This window comes from Ptychodera flava, chromosome 8, assembly GCF_041260155.1.
Source record: "Ptychodera flava strain L36383 chromosome 8, AS_Pfla_20210202, whole genome shotgun sequence".
In the NCBI taxonomy this organism is placed as follows: domain Eukaryota; kingdom Metazoa; phylum Hemichordata; class Enteropneusta; family Ptychoderidae; genus Ptychodera; species Ptychodera flava.
This window is the reverse complement of record NC_091935.1, coordinates 15257151-15279117: the sequence shown is the minus strand read 5'-3', so window position 1 is coordinate 15279117 and position 21967 is coordinate 15257151. Positions and strand designations below refer to the sequence as shown.

The 21967-nt window shown below is 35.3% G+C and overlaps 2 protein-coding genes across 6 annotated transcripts in view; one reads left to right on the top strand and one right to left on the bottom strand.

The window, feature by feature from the left end:
* LOC139138602 (tetratricopeptide repeat protein 39B-like) overlaps positions 1–17017 on the bottom strand; it is a 36744-nt gene extending 19727 nt beyond the window's left edge. Inside the window, exons 1-2 of one of the 5 annotated variants that reach the window (XM_070707039.1) lie at positions 16721–17017; positions 15153–15181 (exon numbers count right to left, since the gene is read on the bottom strand). In XM_070707039.1, coding sequence (XP_070563140.1) covers positions 15153–15181; positions 16721–16777 — 86 coding nt within the window. In that variant the 5' untranslated portion in view covers positions 16778–17017. Of the gene's footprint in view, positions 1–1797; positions 1991–5173; positions 5233–10932; positions 11252–13320; positions 13340–15152; positions 15182–16720 lie in introns of those variants that run through there. The other 4 variants (XM_070707042.1, XM_070707040.1, XM_070707038.1 and 1 more) reach the window with 4 other exon arrangements.
* A 13-nt stretch (positions 17018–17030) lies between these two features.
* LOC139138605 (PAT complex subunit Asterix-like) lies at positions 17031–20131 on the top strand. The gene is made up of 4 exons (XM_070707045.1): positions 17031–17190; positions 17728–17824; positions 18060–18157; positions 19151–20131. Exons 1-4 carry the CDS (start codon positions 17141–17143, stop codon positions 19215–19217), a joined length of 312 nt encoding a protein of 103 aa, XP_070563146.1. The 5' UTR covers positions 17031–17140; the 3' UTR covers positions 19218–20131.
* Positions 20132–21967: the final 1836 nt, after the last annotated feature.

Here is a 21967-nt window from a genome sequence, read left to right as displayed (position 1 = left end):
CACACTTATTACTTGTATAGAAACCACACCGTCACACATTGTAAAGATTAATCAAAGGATGATATGTATTCTATCATCCACAACTGACAAATTATCTTTCAATTCTCATGATGAAATGCTTCACAGTCCTAATCACATTGCCAGACCCTTTTTCATCTCTGTGGTGTTTTAAGGCACATTTGATCCAGTAAACACTTTCGAATTGCACATTAAAATTGCGTTCATTTATTGTCAAAGGATTCTATGAACCATTGCATTTTCTATCAATTAAATCTTGATGAAAAGCCAGGTGAGTCAAACAACAGATGCATATCACAGTGAATTCATTTCTTTTTCAAGAATCAGTAAATTTCCTTGAGTAAATTTTACAGTAGTTAGGTTACTCTGTGATATTGGGACAACAAGTGAATTATGTTTACCACAAATAAACAAAAAACATGATTGCCAAGAAAAATGCAACGTAACAGTTCTTTGAGGCTGATTTCAAGCCATCTGAAAACACAATCTTAGAGCCTGACAAAAGTACACAGAGATGATTCCACTGAATACATTTTGAATTCCCCCTGGACTGGAAAGATGACTGCAGTCAGCTGTAAAAGCTAACTTATTTTCTTGATTTGAAAGGGAAAGGAGACCATCAGTCTTCTGCACCAGTGCAAAATGTGGGCATGAGTTTAAGAATTTCATTTTGAGACTACATTGTTGCTACAAACCGTGAAACTAGGATAATATTTAGACATCCTAAGATATAGAATGAAGATCATGTAATTTTTGAAACATACTTGCATTCATAGCCTAAGTAAGATACCATACCCAAGGTAATATCTGATCTCATCTGTCCTTTACCCCTTTCACCACAATGGTTTGAACCAATGTCATCGTTTTCTATGGTAAAGTTGGACCTCTAGAGAGGGACATGGGGGTGAAAGGGTTAAAAGTAGGGTATAATTTTAATATTCTGTTATCAATTCCAATGAGAAATTCCAATGACCATGGATTATAGCAAGATACGACAGTGAAAACAAATCGTTTGCCATTGACTAACTCAAAGAGAATCTTTTCACCACAAAGCATGGCCACCTCCACAACCACGTAAATGACTTCACATATACCAGTAATTGAAATTGACAACTCATTTGCATAGAGACACGATGACAAAAACACATGTTACATAAATGCATGCACAGGTACACGAGGGTGTTCACGCATTTTTGGCCTTCACATCAGGTCAATGAACTTCATCGCATGCTTAAAATTGAGGATAAACTTTGGATTTAGCAGCAATGTTGTCAGCCAAAATGGGGCTTATAGAGCAACATGGTCAATTGAAAAGGATGATTGGTAATCCTATATATGCTTGGATCATGGATGTAAGGTGCTTACACATGTACCTCCATGTTTGGACCACAGTCCGGGCCCACTTTGTTTCAATTGACTATAAGCACGAACAGTACGACATGATCATGATCAAAGAGGTTGGAGATATTCTACCTCTGTGATAGGATTATGATCAGCAAATTGAGTTAATATGAATTTGTTCCATATCAACATTGAAATTGATAATAACACTCAAAGAAATCCCATAGATTCACTATCTATTCCAGCAGCAAGCTTGAAACTACACACGTATCTTGTCAGGAAGAGAACCTGAAAAATGAAATATTTCAAAATGGAATTTGGCACTGATCTTTGTGCCAAACAGATTAACTAAACACTTAGAATAACCAGCCAATGGTGAGAGACAATCATTATTTAACTATGTAAGATAATAAAGATCACAAACTATTATCAACTTACTGTATTGCTATTTTATCAGAAGTCAGATCACAGGGACTTTGTGAGTGAAGTTCACAGCAAAACAAGCCAGGAAGAATATTACAGCAGTGCTACTGTCACTATACCATTCAGTGTCGAAAAACCCAGCGTTTCAGTGGATTCAAAAGTCTACAAAGGCCGCAGCCCTCCCTTGATGAGAAATGTGTGAACAAGTTTCAACGCAGATGGTTATTACCATGTAACAACAATGCGATGCCACTGTGAGGAACCAGCATTGTCCAGCGATGACATAAGGGTTTTTATTCCTTTCAATGTCAAGTAAATGTAGATGAGAACAGTGACAATGGACGGCAGTTCTGTCATGACTGCTTTCGCCTGCATGTGTAATTATATACCACTTCCTGTACACCTATCAAATCCATGAATCAAAATAGTTTTTTTTTTGGAATGTGAATGAAAAAACATGAGCAACTTAACGCACAGATTTATAACTTTACTGATCATTGAAACAAAGGATAACTCAATTCCGCTTCCATTGAAAACATGCCAGGAATAGATATCTGCAGGAATTTCCTAAATCAGCAAATTGGAAATCATCACTGACAGATAATCTATAATTAACAAGTTATATTAATTTTTTTCAACTGGTTTTAACAATGCATGCTGGGGGCATCACAATGTCTATATATCACAATGCAACAACGCTGGAATGTGAAGTCAGCTTGATTTTCAAAGCCTATAGTCACCAAAGAATTTCTTGATTTGCCAAATTTCTATCTACAGGGCATTTTTCTTATAAATTTGCCAGATTTTCTTATATCACATTCAAACTGTTTCCTATTATAGTAAAGACAACATTAAATAACATTTGAGTTTTTTTTTGTCATGTATCTCATGTAATGATCAGGGTTCTCCATAAGGGAATTTAAATTGGTAGGCCATCCCTTTGTTTTCTTTTTCAGCAATCTATTTTTATGTGAATAACCACACAAGAGAATACATTTTAACAACAAAAGAGTATGCAAATTATATATTGTTATGTAAAGTAGCTACCCTCCTCTTTTTCCAAGCTGTCAAGAACACTGAATGGTCACCTTCCACAAGGACTGTCCATTGAAAACGATCAAAGCAATAAAGCATGAGTATTTTACTACTTCATTCTCTCTACAGAGTAGTGATTTTGTTTTACTTACAATTTAGATTATGATTTTACGATAATAATTTAACTTTGCTCTGGTTAAATGTAGCTCAATCTAAGCTATTAGCTTAGCAAATTAAAGATCAAATGATACTCAATACATATTAATTAGTTCAAATTGTAAGTTTCTGTTGTTGTACTAGCTCAACATCACTGTACTTTTTGTTCATGAGATGTATTCAGGGATTTTTCCTTAAAATTTGTCAGTCAAAATGTCAAATACGATATGTAATGGAAACATCAGCTTTTGAACTCATGACTGATTCTATATTTGGAATAGATTTCACCTCATTGACAGGTGCATATTCACTGTTTAACAGTCAACACTTCACCAGCTTGTCAGTTCTACTGCCATTTCAAAATTTACAGCTGCTAAATGCCAAAATATGCATATGTTCAAGTATATACACGTCAGCTTTATGAGGATACGCTGTATGTTCTTTACTAATTGGCTAAAACCTGATAGCCAATAACAATGCCAATAGCTACAGTATTTCTTGTTAAAATTCCACTTCCCATCAGCACCTGGTACTTTCCTGAAAGTCAATGGATTACACTGTGGGGAAAAAAACTTAGCATTCAGAAGATACCCACATTGACGTCAGCAAACTTTGCATTCGATGAAACCGCTTTTCTGGGAGACTGGCTGGCTGTGATGTCGTGTAAAATTAAAATTCCCAGCCTGAATTAGCTTTTGACTATGGCTGCCATAATACACCCACAGCTAAATAGCCGCAATGGCTATACAGTTCTGGAACTATACCCATCCAAGTAGTATTAAAATTTCACTCCACACTTACACCCACCCAATATTGCCTGGGTTGTCATGGTTATGACATTTAATTGACATTAAAAATGACTTCCTGTATGAATTCAGGCATCATGATATCCACATTTCCATCTATTTCCAAATAATCAATTGAAAATGAGAAAGTTTCCGGCCAACGCTTAATTTCAAACTCCTATTAGGAATATCTGATTACTCTCTTTGATTTCTTTCAAACCAACAAAAAAGACATGACAACTATGTACAAATTGATTGAAACAAAGTGAACATAATTTATAATATTGATATTGGGTGATTAATTATTGTTAAATGGTATAAATAAATTCGTGAATGAGCGTAAAAGTTCTTGAAAATTTACACAACTAATCAAACTTTTAAGATAGATGAAACATATGTGTTCAGGAGATACATGAAGGCCGAAAATGTATCAAGCATCGTAATGTTCAAACTTTGACTAACGAGATTCCCTGTTTGCTTGCACACTGTGAAATGAGAGCACTTGTCTTGAGACTCACAGTCTGAGAAAATGAAATTAAGGGAAAATGTCAGACGGGGACATATGCCCTGATTTCAATCCCCATGAGAGAAACAAAATAATCAATTACGGTTGAAGAATGGGAAACCGTAAAAGTCTATTTTAAACAGAGATCAGGGAATGAAGTTATTGCAGTGGCAGCGTGGGTGTAGTGAGTTTGATGACAATGATTCTTCTGCGTCACTGAGAGGAAGAAAGTGGGAGGAAGCTGGAGATGAAAGACAAGAAGAAGGTCATTTAGGTTCACATGCCCTGTGTTGGTTTTTTTGGAATTAAACTGAAGTGTTGACTTTTGTAGATCAATTTTACCGAGTACAATCTGCTCTTGAATAATAAAATCTCTATGGTAAATGTTTCATCAATGAAAAGTTTAATCAAAATGTGACAGACAGACAGGCTGGCATTGTTGCTGCTGACAGCAATCATTATCACAGGTTTGATGAGATGATTTAATGAGTGAGAACAAAATTAATCATTCATAACTTTGAAATATCTTATTGTATAGAGCTCCTCTCTTTTTGGAGGGGGGGGGGGTGAGTGGGTGGATTGGGGAGGGATGGATGGAGCTGGATAGAAATTTCTTGTCAATTCACCTCTACCCCGTCTACCTGTCATGCTGTTTTCTTCAAAACCCAAGTCACTTTCTCACCTTTATTGACTCTACAGATATACTAGATCCCTCCTGATGCTAAATTGTCAGACAGTGGAATTTTAACATCGTAAAAGAACATGTCCATATATAGAAATTTTTCTGATAATTACTTTGTACTTGTCAAAGAATTAGGAATAGTGACAGTCAATTATTGTATCTGAACACTGGTTCTTTGCAATTAACTACAAAACTGAATTTTTCTTTCAACTGACTGTGTGTCGGTACCTGATCTTCTCAATCTTCTGATCCATCCACATTGTGAAAGACATGATTGGGCAGTAACCACATTTAGCTTTGCAGGCATGGTATGCTTGAACACAAATGTGTATTATCATTGCTGTACATGACGCATTCATGAGTTGGAACAGTCCAATTGTAAATACGCCAACACATACATGGCTGTAATAATGACAGAAGATTGACACAGGAAAGATAAAAGAATATTCATCCGGCCGGTTGTATGACAATTGAATAACATGATGTAATGCAGGGAATATGGACAATATTGTCCTCAAGGCCATCATTTCTAGGTGTAGCACAACAACCCTATCTAATGACTCCATATAAAATATAAACAAGGATTACCTTGATGGGACTTTTTAAATACCTCAATAACATCCACGGTGACAGCTGTGAGCATTTCAAATAAATTTTACATGTCAAAAAGCCAGAAGTATTACCGTCATTACACGTTCACAAAGTACAAAGTTGAAGAGATTTGCACGAAGGACAACATAAATTTAATAATTGATACAGAAATTGTTAATGACCAGTTAAAATGTATTTGTTCCTTCAACGACTGAGACCAAATACACAGAATTGAACTTCATGATAGAACTCAAAATGACTTTTACGCAAAGAATAGGTAGACACTTTCGAGAGACAACTTGAACACCAAACCAGCTATTAAATCACATTAGCTTTGTTTCAAGAGGGACAAATTAATTGACCCTTTGAGAGCAAAGGTCAATTTTTGTCACCTTTATAAAATGTGCTCCAGTAAAATTTTTTCAGATTTTTGCCAAATTTTGGTGAAAAACTCGAGCCAATGAAATGTGATATCCATTTGATCAAAAATTATTAAAAAATTACAGAAAAATTCATAAAAATTGGTAAAATGTTGTGCTGAAATTTTGGTGGGAAAAATTACAGCCCTCAAAGGGTTAACATTGTAAGGAGCTGATGAGAGTTCTAATGATCTGTCATTTCTTTTGTCTGAGGCTGATTTGGGAATGTTCATGAAATTATCAGATATATAATTAAAAAGGAAAATTGTAGGACAATAACTTGCTTGCTTTACAGTCATATTGATTTTAATACAGAACTGTAAACGGATTTACCAAAAGAAGTTTATGATTTCGCATATCTTTCTACAAATCCCTGCAATATGAACGACCATGTATCATCGCACCATATCATGGTAAGTTCAAAAGTTGGCTTGAATGGATCAAATAACACAACCCATAAAATATATCAATCAGAAATTTTATGAGATAAATATTCATAAATATACAATTCTTTTTATAATAGAGTCATAGGAACTAACATGTAGGGAAGCATTGAGAAATTTTAATGTCTATAATTGAATCCCATCTCACTCTTTTCTAAGGAAATGCTGTGATATACATGCACATCATATATCAATGCAATATTTCTAGATTTTCCGGTACATGCCCTTAAAAGATATGTGTACTACACTGTGTCACTCCCTTTAGTTACCTTTGATTTCAACGGTGAAGTCAAAATGTGCATGATTTTAAGACAAAACGTCTGGCTAGGAAATTGCTTTGTGTCAGGAATTTCAATTAGGCTGTAGCTGAAGAGATGAAATGCTGGTATTCAAATAAAGTGACGATTGCACTAAAAAGACAGCAATTGCAACGATGAAAACCATAGAAGTTAAAATTGGGAAATAAATTAAAGAAGGTCGATGAGAAAGTGGCTGTAGAAAGATGAAAGCTTTTCATTCTGAATTTATAAAGATAATGAAAATGATCATAAAAAGGCACACAAAATCAGTTTTTGTCCTAATTATACTTTCGTAACAATCATTTAATATCAAATGGTTACAGGTGCAATTTAATATATTTACAGTGACCGAAAATTCTATTTTTATAGAACTCACTGCATGGAAGCCCACTGATGATGGCAGAGGAGCATTCTACGAAAAGTGCGTCTGATAAAGATTATTTAAAAAGAAATGGATCGGACACGGATGTGCAGAGGTGTTTAGATACACTTGAGTGAGAAAACCTTCACCAAGAATTTCCAGGCTAAGAGAGTAGAGACAGGGTATAACCAGGTTTGTCGTAACTATTGAAAATGCGATGTTTCCTCATGATCTTTATGGTACATGTAGACACAACAAATGATGGACGCTTTATACTTATCTAAACTGTGAGAACACAAAACTAGATTTATCTGATTTAAGATATTTCACATATGGAACAGAAATTAAGGGCTAAGAATAAGCTTAGACTGGTCTGCTAAGATTATAAAAACAGTAGTGGTACTTGGTGTGTGTGATTTCTGAACAATATTGTCCATAATTCATGTCTAATTTACTTGACGTGTTAGTGACGCATTCACTATCTAATAAAATGTTACGATTATGAATTGGATCAATTTCATCAGCACACACTGATGTGTACATGAAAAATATCACATTAACGAATTGGAAGCATTGAGCAACTAATTTGAATCTCAAACCCTGGTCCTATCATCAGATGGTGGATGAACACTCCATGACAAAGTGGTAAAATCTGTGTTTCCTGGCGAATATTTATATCAGTTTAATGAATTCTCTGCAAGGATAAACCAGACTGTGACGTTAGATGAGTGTAGTATGCATTCCAAAACTGAAAGACTTAAAACTTCAGCTCATACTTGCCTTAAGGACACTTAAACCAGATTTCAAAATCAATGAGAAAAATTAGGGTCATTGTGTAAATTTTGATCCTAGAGAAACAAGTTATCTAAGATTTACCAAGGTTTAAAATTTAAAATGGCAATTATCCCTGTATTAGCTCTATGGACAAAATACATTTTCAATTCCATATAAACAAGAAGGTGAACATTTTATTTACTTCAAAAGCTTTAAAATAAGCCCGAGGCTCCATAAGTAATCAATAGCATTGAAAAGATCTTAGTCTAAATATCTGTCCGTAAGGCAAATTCTGCCTTAATATACATGGATAAATCAAGCTGAATTCTATAACGATTTGACTATAGTTTGACATTGAGCATAAGTGAACATTTAATATCAAAATGTAACTTTTTCCCTGCAGACTGTCACCTGTGACGGAATAATACCACTGGAGACCAGAAACACAAACTAACAAACCACCAATATCCTGAATAAGACAATTTCAATGACTAGGTAAATCGGAATCCCTAATTACTCTAAAGACAGGAGCTAGGTACAACTTCAGGCACACAGTTGTAATTTGACAATTTGGGGGCACAAATAACTATACAGAACCAGACTCAAACATGACTTCAATAGTTGAAATTTTTGTGAACATGCAAATTCAGTAACAAGACGCACTATTTCAATTTAGTACCATGCAGTTGCAAGGCCCAACATTAGTGCTACAAAAATAGAACTAGTTTATTTATTCAACACAGAATTGAGGGACACAGGACAAAGACGTCCATCCATGCACACATGAAATTCATGAATGCATTAATATCCACCTTCAAAAGCATGAATTTAATATTGCTATATTTTTTACTTTAGTCACATGTACAGACAGATAGAATGCATTTAAATGTGACAACTTTTTTCACCAAATTTCATTTTTTTGAGCTCTAGATATATTATCCTATCATTGTAACTACGGATTTCCATTTGATGTTTACTGCTGAACAGTGGTGCTCAATAACTCAGCTCATGGTTTAAAAAATTTTCTTTAGCTGTCGGCAAAAACCATAGCAAGCTGTTGTCCTCCGCAAAAAAAAATCTGCATGAGATCCACAGGGCTGTTCAGTCTCCGAGCTATATGACACATTGTGACAAGATTATGTTAAAAAGCAACATTTCCAAAATTCATACCTGTTAGTAAATTTTCCCAGCCAGTGAAATGCAAAATTTACGACAACATCACATTATCCTCTGGGCGAGTTACTCATTGTCTGCGACAAAAATATCTTGAATCATAACTACAACATTTTATACAAGTGAGTCAAATTTATGAGAGCAAATAGGATAGCTACACAGAGTGGAGCATTAATATCAATTGTAAATATTGAAATCGTCCACCTTAGATATGATAAACAATTCATTTTTCATCACGGCACTTGTCAAGAATACTAGAAAACAAGCTGTATTGTTCCTTCCTGGATATGCAAAGATTCTATTGAATGCTGTACAATAAATGCAATGGTCCACTGCTATTTATATCTATTTTCATAAAGCTGAAGATTAATATTATTGCTTTCATGTAAGAACATGTCTACGAGACAGAAATGCTGGCCTAATACGCCACAAGAAACTCAAAATATAGGATTGGCAGACATATATTTAACAGCTGTAACACAAAATTCAATTTCAAATAGCTTTTACAATAAAATTCAAATGTTTGATAAAATAACTATTTGAAATTTCTTTCATGTTCAGCACTGCTAAACACTCACTACAATATCGGTGTCTGACATCAGTACGATGTTGTTGACTTTCTTTTCATCTGATACCCTGAAGTCTGAGCAACACAGTTACAGATGAATAATAATGAATAATATACCTACTAAATATACTTTGTGAATGTTTCCTGATCTGGTGAACAGATCGTGTATCCATTACTCTGATAAACAGCACCACAATATACTGCAGAAAAATCATCAACCAACTAGATTTTGTAGATATTGTCAGAAACATAATTTTTAAATGTCAAAGAACCCTGCAAATATAACTCTAAAGTGATCTGAAACAGACAAGCCATAAATTGACATTTTTGTAAGCCAGTGCCAAAATTGAAAACTTTATTTCGTTTTTCAAATCTTTTAATACCTACACAAAAGATCAATTCCCATTACCGGCATGATATGCATACATCTTTTCACAAACTGAAAAAAACGATTCAGTTACATAACTCTGTGCAATTTAATACAAAATAGACAGAGGATGCAAACAATTATAAAAGACAAAAAATATAAAGATTTTGAGAAAAGATACCAATTGTTTGAAAAAAAAACAACATATCACGTATTCATGGATAGTGTAAAAGGAATTTATACTTTTATTGAGTGAAACATATTGGAATTTCAAAGTTTAGCGGCACTTGTCTTTATGTCTGAGTCAATCAAACAGAAAAGGATTACAATAAATAGTTAATTTGTAGAGAAAAACATGGCATTTAGAGCACTGCCACGAAGTGAAGTTTGTGATAAATTATGGAAATGTTGCAGTGGGGTTGTGTAGAGCCTGGTATTCATTGACAGATAATGACACTGAGCTGTGGTAAAATTCAAATTATGAGCATTTTTAAGTGTTTGCTGTGACAATTTATGACCTTGGTCCTTTCTATATGGTGGTATCAATCAACTGGTTCTGATCATCACGACAATTATGAAGCCGATTCAAATGGTCCAATATGCAAATAGCAGTGTGGAGAGTTGGTGACGTAGTACATGTATGTCTTCAGAATATGCATAGGAAAAGCTTTCCTTACATGATGATGTGGCTATAACATTTTTGTTTGATGACCGCATGAAACAGATGAGAATGCAACTTGCACGCTGCAATATGTTGATTTGATTTGTGGCTTCTCCAAATCAAACAAACCTTTTCATTTTTTTTTTCTTGAAGTGACTATATGTATATACATGTGAACAGTGACACAAAGAATTTCAATAAACTACACTGTTGTAATGCCTAAATAATCAGTTCATGGTTCTTGTACATCGATGTGAAAAAAAAGATACTGAAGTTGAGTTTTCAATTCTCTGGATTGATTGTTGAGGGAAATGTTCAATTTGCCACTTACTCAGTTTCACCGTTGTTGAGGGAGCTCATACTGGCATTTCCACCGCCAACCTGGTTATCTTCACTCATCTTATTTTTTTATGAGTCCCAAAAAGTAGAAATACCAATACTGCTTTTTCAGAACGTCGGCGAAAAATTTCAACAAAAAAAGCTGCAGGAAAACGAGTGTTCAGTACAGCTGCTTCCGCTGGCTCTCTGGCTAATTCTACAGTCCCACAGCTAAAACAAGACGCAGTCTGTCTCAGGCAGTGACCAGTAACTCTGTGAATTCCGTGCTATATCTGTCCCTAGTTGGTAGATGTCACAATGAGTACTGAGGGCCATTCACACCGTGCGGGGCCTACCCACATATTTATAATATGTTAATAGAATTTTTTTCCATAGTGCTTGCATCACCAGCACATACCATTGCGAAATGTGGGGTGTGCAGCCTGACTTGTTTTATACCGATCTGTGTGCATATCATGGGTATTATATTCACTATAAATACCCATTGAAGAGGGTCAGTCCTCTCCTTCTATTTTTTCATTTCCACATTGAAAAAATATTGTGTGCCTCTGTTGAGACAAACCACTGATATACAAAGGTTTGTTTTGTATGAAGCTATGGGTGTTTTATCATTTCATATTTAGCATCAATATTTATTTTTTCATCAGTTAAATACCATACAGAAATAAAACTAATAGCGTCAGACGCGTGACACTTTAATTTTCCCTGCGCACCAATAAATGAAACTACTTTTGACGAAATGAATGGGAAAAAACATACAACATATCATGTATAATTTATGTACAGTGATGGCCTTTGCATACATAGTTTCTGTATCACAGTAATTTTCATTCATACGGATCACGCGCATTGGACTGTACTTTCTGTTGGGTTCATAATTCATAGTGACATTGAAATAGTGACACGATATTTTGCAGACAGGAATAATATGATATTCTGTGATCTTGTATTTGGAACCAGTCTAATTATCGGTTCGGTGAAATAAATTGTCATGTACTATCAGAATTGGTTCTCATGGAAGGTCATATCTGTTTAGAATCGAGGGCATTGAAAGAGTTTGACATTAGTATGGGATGTGCCTCATTTCTGGTTTTTTTTCGTTTAGTGTCTTTTTAATCCTTTCTCATTGACTAGTAATAGAATACTGCTTTTACATATTTTTGGAATGATTCAATATTGTGATAAAACATATTGCACATTTGGGGCAAGCTCGTGAATTGGAACGACAACCACCTGTTTGATGCGATCGTATCCACACCCATGTCCAGGACAGGCCATCTGGAAATAGCATGGGATGGGGACACTTTCGATTTAATTGCAGTCGCCGATACCCAGGCCATTGTAGTACGGTGAATGCAACTTGAAATTTCACGGAATCAACACAAAAATGAGTAAACAAAAATATCAAATAAACTTGCCAAAAAATACTGACTTTTAACACATAGATTCCTTTTTAAGTTTTGTGAAAAACTGGGCCGATTGGCATATTGTACGGTACAATTACCAACTTTATTAAATTTTGTGGAATTTTACGTAGATACCCATCAAACAATACACTCACTGAAACAAGTCAGGGATATTAAAATAGTAAAACTGAAACCTAAACAAAAGATACTTTAACTGTTTTAACTGCAGACTGCAGGCAATGACTGTCAATGTTTAAAATCATTGTTATGACTCAGACACTAATGGGTGTACACTAAAAAACAACACAAATAAAGAAAGTACACAGAACTTAATCAATGAATATACACGCATACTGCATCAGTTACCGATCAGCCAAACAGAATTTAAAGTATGCGAGCAAACATAGCTATTGCCACGACACAAAGTATCAAAAATGGGACATAGGGACACTCCTTGCATTTTACACACTCACTCTGTTACCTTGGAGACAGACAACGCCCAGGTTTTACTCATGGTAACTCATTAACCTAGAAGTACTGTTGATTGACTATAGTAGAATTCTTCTAAGGCACTTATGTCTCCTGTGGGAATACTGGCGATTATAAATATATCATCTCAAATAGATAAGCTGGACCTTACAGTATGGGGCCAAGTACATCTGTTAATGTGTCTCGGCGGTTATCCACTGGAAATAGTACCTACTTTCATTGAGTTATCTGTCTCACTCTCTCTCTCTCTCTCTCTCTCTCTCTCTCTCTCTCTCTCTCTCTCTCTCTCTCTCTCTCTCTCTCTCTGTTCATATTACTTGTCCTAACATAGGGATCAAAATTTCAGGGAACTCGTAAACTGATTCAAAGATCTCAGAATTCTTACAAGTTAAAAGGCATGTTGGTTATAGATAAAGTGAGTTATATCACATTAAAGAGAATCAGACACAAATTAAACATCTATTGACCAAGTAGACATTACTTACCATTTTTTCAATGGTACTTCAGGCTATAATGGTTGAACATGAAAATGAATCTATCTTTGGCAGCTCAGACTGAAATTTTATCACTATTTATGAAAAAACAAGGAGAACAATGCTATGAAGCTTTAAACTGGGAACAAACTTTCTCATCCTACAATCATTCTGCATGAGGAAGAGTTAAATCTTTTTTTAGAATCTGTGGAACATAATTCAAGTCCTTCAGAAATGTATGCCCTCTAATGAAACAAACGCGGAGATAATTTGTTTTTTCAGAAATTATCATAATTTGCCAGTCCTATCTACAGCAAAGGTCAACAGACATGATTATGCTTCATGATCACTTGAAATGGAATTTTTGATTCATTCATTAGTCATCAATTACTATGCAGGGGTACAACGATGCTGGTTCATTAATATTCATGACTCTAATTAACATTCATGATTCTCATTAATATTCATATTTGTTACACATGCTGAACAACTCAGAACCAGCATGAAAGACAAGTTTGCTTATTGTGTGTTTGCATAACTACAACAAAGTTCAAATGTACATGTGATTCACATGACAATGGCATTGGCAGCCATGAGGACCCACATGATTGAGTTCATCAAGAATAATTTCAAGGGAATACGCTAAATAGGTCATTTAGTAAATTTTTAGCATATCTGTGTTGTACCTTGACAATTCTATTGTAAGTCTCTGTCCTTTCTGTTGATTGTTGTAACAATATGCAACACTACGGTGATGGTACAGTATTCTGGCAAATGTCTTTCTGAAGTGATATTCAGTTGATGTGTGAGGTTGTCACTTCATTGATGTGTGCCCTCTTGTAAGTGGTACTTAGACTTTATGTCAAATCAAATACAGTGGTGACAACAGATCAGTTTTAAGTCAGAAATAATTTGTGTATGTACATGTATCAATAATACTTTGGTCAAATATCAAAAAGATACATGGTGAATGTTAATTTCTATGTGGGAAGGAGCATATGACCCTTACAAATTTCATATTTTGTTTCAATGCAATCTTCTGCAGCAAGCTGAACTAAATTTAACTATGATGACTCAACTTGTCACTTTGACCAGAGAGGGCGCAATTTATAGGGGGTTCACTGGAATTCATGCTAATGAATGTTCTTAAATTTGAACATTGATTAAAACTATGATGGTCTTGAGCACAGAAAGAAAAAAGACTATGACTATGTTGATTTATATGTGGGAAGGAAGGCCTGACCCTTACGACTTTACAAATTTCACATTTTGTTTCAATATGCAATCTTCTGCAGCAGAATAACAATGATTCAACTTGTCACTTTGACCAGAGAGGGCGCAGTTTATATGGGTTCACAGGAATGATGCTCATAAAAGTTTGTTGAACTTTGATGAAACCTACAATGGATCTTGAGCACAGCATTAACAGAGGGAGCAACCTAACACAGTTGATATCACCTATGGACCATGAGGTGATAGTTTAATTTGCATTGAATACTCTGCTCTTTTTATGAAAGGATAAGCCAGGGTATAAATATCACCATGATCACAAAAAATAATTCGCTCTTGGCTTAAATTTGAAATCTATGTCTAGAGGACAACTTCTATAAAACAGTGAATTTTCCAGGGCATTTCATTGAGCAAACACTCTGGTCAGCAACTTTTATAAATTTGTTACAAGAAGAATTGCGAAGATAACCTCTGGTGAAAGTAGTGCTGACAGAAGCCCTTAGGAAATATTCAAAAAAAGGAAAAAACTTGAGCAAACTCACAGCAGTGGATTCATTAAGTCCATTAAGGGAAGGAAGTATTTCACAGCACAATGGTAATTATTTTATACTCACACAGGTATCTCATCACAGGCATCTTCAAACTGAAAGTAAAAATTGAAATGTTCAATATTTGTCAATGTGTAAAATATCAAATGACTGAATTAAAATTTGATACACAGTCCAAGCACAAAATTACTATGCTACAAATCAATATAGAGCAAATGTGAGAATGTAACCCTATATGTTTGAGCCATGTTTAGGGAAATTAGTCGGCTTAATCATGTGTAACATTCCGTTTAGTCAAGAGTTTCACTATCATTTCAGAATTGTATTTAGGATCATGTACTTTATTATAGTTTTGAACTCTTATCATGGGCTAGACACTGGATTAACTGCTTAAGGGCAGTCTTAATGATAAAAATTGTCATTTTTTGTCAGATGACAATAGAATGACACACATATAATGTTTCTGCCTGCAAGCATACACAAAGCTACTGTCACGTCTAGATTCTAACTACAAGTGGGTAGGGAGAACAGAGAGACAATCAATGATAAAAATACAATAGCAATGCCAAGAGGCCGAGGGTTAGTAATTATTTGCTTGACCTGTTCCAAAATATCAGTTTATTTAATCAATCTGACTTAAATCAGACAAAACATTTAGCTTTTTCACTTCCTCTTTACAATAATAGCTGCAATGAATGAAGGACAAATGACTAAATAGATGGTAATCACTGGGCATACGATCTCTACATTTGACTTTCAAAAAGGGACATTCCCCTTTTTAGGGAAGAGCTTGAGAAAATTAAGTTCTAAGTTCTTCTGTAAGTTTTTATTTGCATTTCCAGTGCCAAGTGTAATTTGCTGCTCCTCTTGTTTTCAGTGAGCCCCTGCTTTAAAAGGGTTGCAATAAATAAATTAATAAATAAATAAATAGATAAATGAGATAGGTCAACAATGGCAATAGTAATAACAAACTCTGCTACTGCAAACAACAACAACAACAACAACAACAGCTATTATTATTGTTATTTTTGTTGTTGTTATCATCATCGTCATCATTTTCATTTCATCTCATGAGCATTGTAATAATTCTAAAGTTCTCATCAATATCATATGCCAAAAGACGATAAAATGTTTTTAAACAGCAATGACAAAAAATGACATTTTGAAACTGGAAAGGAATAAAAAAGTACGGTTTTTCTCAGTGAAGCGAATATGAGGTAGGTTGATAAAGATATTGAAGAAACGCCCACAACGGGTCAATTTTGAAGGATGGACGATCTGTCAGTAACGTAAAAGGGGGAAATTACATTTACAGAGAACGGCTGAGCAAATTGGGTTCTTGTAAGTTGAAAGGGTAAGACGAGGTCGATTTCTTCGCAAGACGTCTCTAGTGAGCAGCACCTATGGAGGGACTGTTTTCAAATTTGATCGATTTTCCATTGGTATTGCGTATTACACTTCGATTGTCACTGAATGGGCCCCCAGGATGATTGTTATCTACCGTCGACCTACAATGGCATCACATTGCAGTTCAAAAACAGCGCTTGACTCACCGTTCTCAAAGCTTGTATGCTTTATTCAATCACACTGTCAACATTTAATGTTTTGGAATTTCTCAACCTCTTTTTACTCACCTCCTCCGTATCGTCGGGCCCGTCTTCAAATTCTTCTTTGACGTTGTTTTCTGCCATTTTCAAGATCTGACTGCGTAAATAGATGCCGACAAATTAACTCTTGACGTGGATCAGACAGGGATCCTAGAGTACCTGTATGCGGTCAAGAGGTGTTCTTTTGGACCCGACCCATTGAACCATCAACAAGGACGCTGTTCCAGAGAGATTTCAAAGAACCCGGTCATTTACTGCAGCAGTGTGCCACCTAGCTAATCACGAGATCAGCGTCCTGTGTCACTAGGATTCGGAATGCTCGTATCGAGGAGGAGCGAATGTACAAACAACCAAACCACGAAGCCAAGTCAGGGCAGGGTCAACACACTCTCCTAAAATTTAAAGCACAAAAACATCACATCTCGCAAGACACAGGGCGTACAAAATATGTCTTCGTCACTAACCACAGATGTTAGAAGACCTAACAAAATACAGAGGTAAGATAACATTAGTGAGATATGGGCAGCAAGCCTGCAATGTGATATAGCGGTAGGTTGAACAAGAGTATCGCCGCTATCACACATTGCAGTGAATGATCGCACAGCTGGGCCAGTGCATGACAAGGCAGCGTCACGTACAAAAAACATTCATGGCTGGTCATAAACCCTCTTTTCGAATTTTTAACTTTGTAGTTTTTCTGATTTGTATTACACATCGGATACGTTTTTATCAAATCATTAATTTCACTTGCCTGTGCCAGATGGAGATAGCCTTAAGGCGCTTGACCAGACTTTCGACTGGGTAGAAAAACGCCTGTTGAACAATTAAAAGCTCATAATGAACATTTCTTTTCAGTCACAATTATAAAGGGGCATTGATCCACTTTCTGAGACAGTTCCCAAATTATTAACGGCAAACAGTGGCGGTTAAATATAATTATGAACAGGTACATGTGTTTGTAAATGGAATACTACAAAATATTATATGACAAAATCTATGATATGATTTAATTTATGTCACTTGTTCTAATCAAGGTACAAACCTCCAGAAACTAGTGGACTGGAAGACCCAACTTCTGATTATATGAATTTACTTGGAATGATATTCAGTATGTGTGGACTAATGCTAAAGGTGAGTCATTTTGGTTGAGACCAGTGTGCCCAACGGGGCAATATGATGTACCACTGATGTAAAATGTGTCTGTGATGCAGGAAATTTTTCTATTACGCATAAACAAAAAACATCTAAAAGAAATAGTAGAATCCTCCAAATTGACTCAAAGTTTCAGAAAACATATGGTATTAGCTATATTCATAGCAATTTCAAATTAAAAGAAATGTTTCTTTTTCATGATTTTGTTTTACAGATGAAATGGTGTGCGTGGATTGCGGTTTACTGTTCATTTATAAGTTATGCAAATTCCAGATCATCAGAGGATACAAAACAAATGCTCAGCAGTTTTATGTAAGTTATCACACAGAATATGGTGAGATTGAAGACAACTGCTTCTGTTGATAATATTCTAAATTTTGTAAGAACAAATAAAAATTGTCAGGCTCCCTATATAGAGAATGTACGGGCAGCAAATTTTCATGAAATATTTTAACAGAGACTTTTAGATCTGGTGTGTTTTTAAGTTTTAAACAAGGGCTAAAAGGAAACTAATCTAACAGGCCATTGAGACCTAAAAAAGGTATTGCTTTGCAATTGAGATAAGTGAATTTTCTTTTACTTACAGCAAAACAATTTATGTATGAGAGATCAAACAAAGGGATTTCCGTATTTGCTAACTTCACTCTCTACCCTGGGTTGATAGTTCTGCTGGTGGACAGAATTGTCCCCGAGGCTATCTTCCGCCCAGTTTAAGCGTTGTATTCATTGCTTCGCTTCGATAAAGTTTGTGTGAGATGTATGATAGTGTGTGTACTAGTACTAGAGGGCGCAGTCAGAATTATAACATCCTTAGCTCGGTTATTGAACCAATCTTTTTTGAGATTGGGGATTTAGCCGAGCGGTTTTGTCTGTGGCCTCTGCCGCTAGGTGATTGGGTACCGTGCGTCGTGGGTTAGAGCCCGATTGAAAACCATCGTATTCACTGTGTAGGATTTACAAAACAATGGTCACCAAGTTGCTGATATGAAAGCAAAACCGGACACCAAATATAGACATTGGTTTTAAATCAGCAAGCCATTGGCCAAAAGCAGGAGGAATTTCTGTCTGAAGACTGAAGAACTTGTTTTGAAATATTTTTCTTATCCAGACTCTTGTGTAAAGCTTTGCTTTTAATGACTCTGTGAAGGAACTCATGGAAAAAGTTTCAAACAAATGATAATTCTGGATACATACTTTTTTCATTTTTGACCACTTGAATCGATCCAAGGAAAGCTTTTTTCTGTGATAAGTATTGTAAATGACTAACCATCATCATGTTTGTAATGTGTGTTTTTTGTCTTACAGGTTGTCAATATCAGCTGTTGTAATGTCATATCTTCAAAATCCACAACCGATGACACCACCATGGTAGAACTGCCTTTCAACACCACAGGGTGATTTCCATAGTGCATTATTTTAATTTCAAGAAAATCAGACTTGCGTAATGATTCTGTGAAATAGTTTCCATATTGTAACAAATAAATCTGGAAAGTAGGATGTACCTTCATATGTACAATGGCTTTTCACAAATCAATGTTATGCTGTGCAAGTCAGTTATGAACTCTGAGATTCAAGCACTGCCCTGGGCCCAATCTTTGTTACAAAAAGAATATGGTTTTAAGAGGCCCCACATAATTTATTTAAATGTGAACTCTAAGGATCATGTTGGTTTGTAAAATAAAGACCCAGTATATTTCAGTCTTGCAAGTACTCTCTCTCTCTCTTTCTCTCTCTTTATTGCATTGGTATGAAACATTTTGAATATCTGAAGTCAGGTTAAGTGATGTTATGTACTGATATCAAAAGACTGCTGTGATGCATTTCAGTCACGTAGGGACGGTTGTTTTGAAGACCTTTATGATGTAGGGCTTTTACTCTTGTAACAGGGCTATTTGAATATTTAGTCAACAAGATTTAAAATTTGATTTTATGAGCTTGAACTTATGAATTTTCCATGGTGAATGAAATAATAGTTTTTTGCCTTGCTCCCAAAATGATGTTTAAATGTCAAGTTCTAGTGTTCAACTCTTCAACACAACTTGTCTGTATGTAATGTTCAATGTTCTTCGGGACAGTTGAATTGTAGTCCAAACTAGAATTCATTCATCGACAATCCACTCAGATTGCATGCAGTGCATTGTTTTTGCAAGGTTGATAGTTTATATTTCAACACATGCTTTAAAGAGGAAAAAATGTTTTCACTTTCTGTAGCAAAAATGATGCAAATACCACCAAAAAGTTAAAGCTATCGTCCCTTTAAATAAAGTGTTCAGGGCATTATGGAAAGTTGTTTTGTGTCATCGATCTTTTCTGGAGATTCCCAGTCTGATCACCAGTAGATGTCAAGATTGGCACCCTCTTTATCCTCGCTGATTCTTCACGTAATCTCATTTCTTCTGCTGTTGTAGAGGAGTTACAGAACAAGAAAAAAACAAACATGTCCCGTGAAAGGAATGACTCAATGTATCTGATTTAATTATTTTGCTAGAATTACCATCCATAATGACACATTGTTCACACTGCTCAAGCTGTAAACCATCTTATATATCTCTGCATGGCAGCACAAAAATGAAATGTTTATGTGCTCTTCGATAACTGGTTAATGCACAGTCCCTCCAGGGCTGTGGTTTTGGTAACAACTTCAGATATTTTTGTGACAAGAACCAACAAACATGGAAAGGACCACTGAATTGTGTTAGAAGTATTTTATAACATCTTTTTCGCTAGTATCCTTTCTAGCGAATTTAGCTGAGTATGTCAATTCGCTAATTTAAGATGTGGCTAATTTAAACTTTTCATTATATTTACTATGGGTAGGAAGTTTTTTTAAGCAAAATTAAAATCTTGTTTATGGCGATGAAAATCTGAGCATGCTAACAAATCATTCAGCTTATCGAAAGTGTACAGCGTGCTGAAAAAAAGTAAAGCAAAATGGGAAAACTGAAAAGTTTGTCCCACAGAAGGTTGATAAGATTTTTTATTAAAAGACAGAAATCAATCTTTTAAAACGTTTGTTTATAAAACTGAAACTAAAGCAGATATATTAGCTCAACATGTGCAAATTCAGTGATATTTTCAGTGGGTTAAACCTTGTACCCAATTACCCATACAATGGCAAACAAAACTGCTCAGTCACCCCCAAATTCATGCCTACAACACCGTACAAATACCTGCTGATGTGCAGCGTTGAATAAGCTGTTTCTCTGATTGGTCCATTGTTACTATTCACAGCGACTTAGGGAGTCTATTTGTATTGTTTTAATTCTATTTAAAGAGCTTATTCAACGCTGCACATTAGCCCACAAATACTTCAATACTTTTTGTTCAAAAACACACTTAAAGAGTGCAGTGAGTCAAAAATTAAAAGTCCAAGTTATATACATAATAAAACGCAAACATGCTACTAATCACAGACCTTTGTTGTACAGTAATCAATGATTCAGCTAGACTTTGTTAGCGCCCTCAAGAGGATGTGTTGCCGAAACTATTGTTCTTTTTCCTGGATAGTTGCACGGTTCATGTTGCCTTTGCAGAAGCCCTCTCTTGCAAATGCCATAAATGCAATATTATAAATATGTCTGTTATCAGCCATTAAACACTTTAAAATGTTATGGCCAATTTTATGTGATGTCGTGTTCACTGTACAAAATCATCAAACTTCGTGATCAGAATTTCAATTTTTTTTTCCACAGGCAAAAACATTAGTCTGATTTAAAAAAATAATTTCACGTAGTACAAATCTCAATATTACAATGCAACTCTGCAAATACTGCTGGAGTGCGCAGTACATCAATAGTATATGGATGTTTGAGTTGCATACACCTTACGAACTTGATTGGACAAATGAAAATCAGAACGGATCGACAATTTCCGGCATAATAGGTTATATTAGCTTTTGTTTCAGAGTACTGTCTTATACTTTTGGATGCTACCCCCATGAAGGTAATAGACACTTCCGAACGTACATTCATGTAAAGATGGGTTAGCCTTCTGACGTCATCATGATGCGGCATTTTCTTAATATGACGTAATGCCATATATCAGTTTATAAGCACTCATATGATTGGTCTAAAACGGAAGCTGTTCTTGGAACAGACCAATGAAAAATACAGTAATAAACTT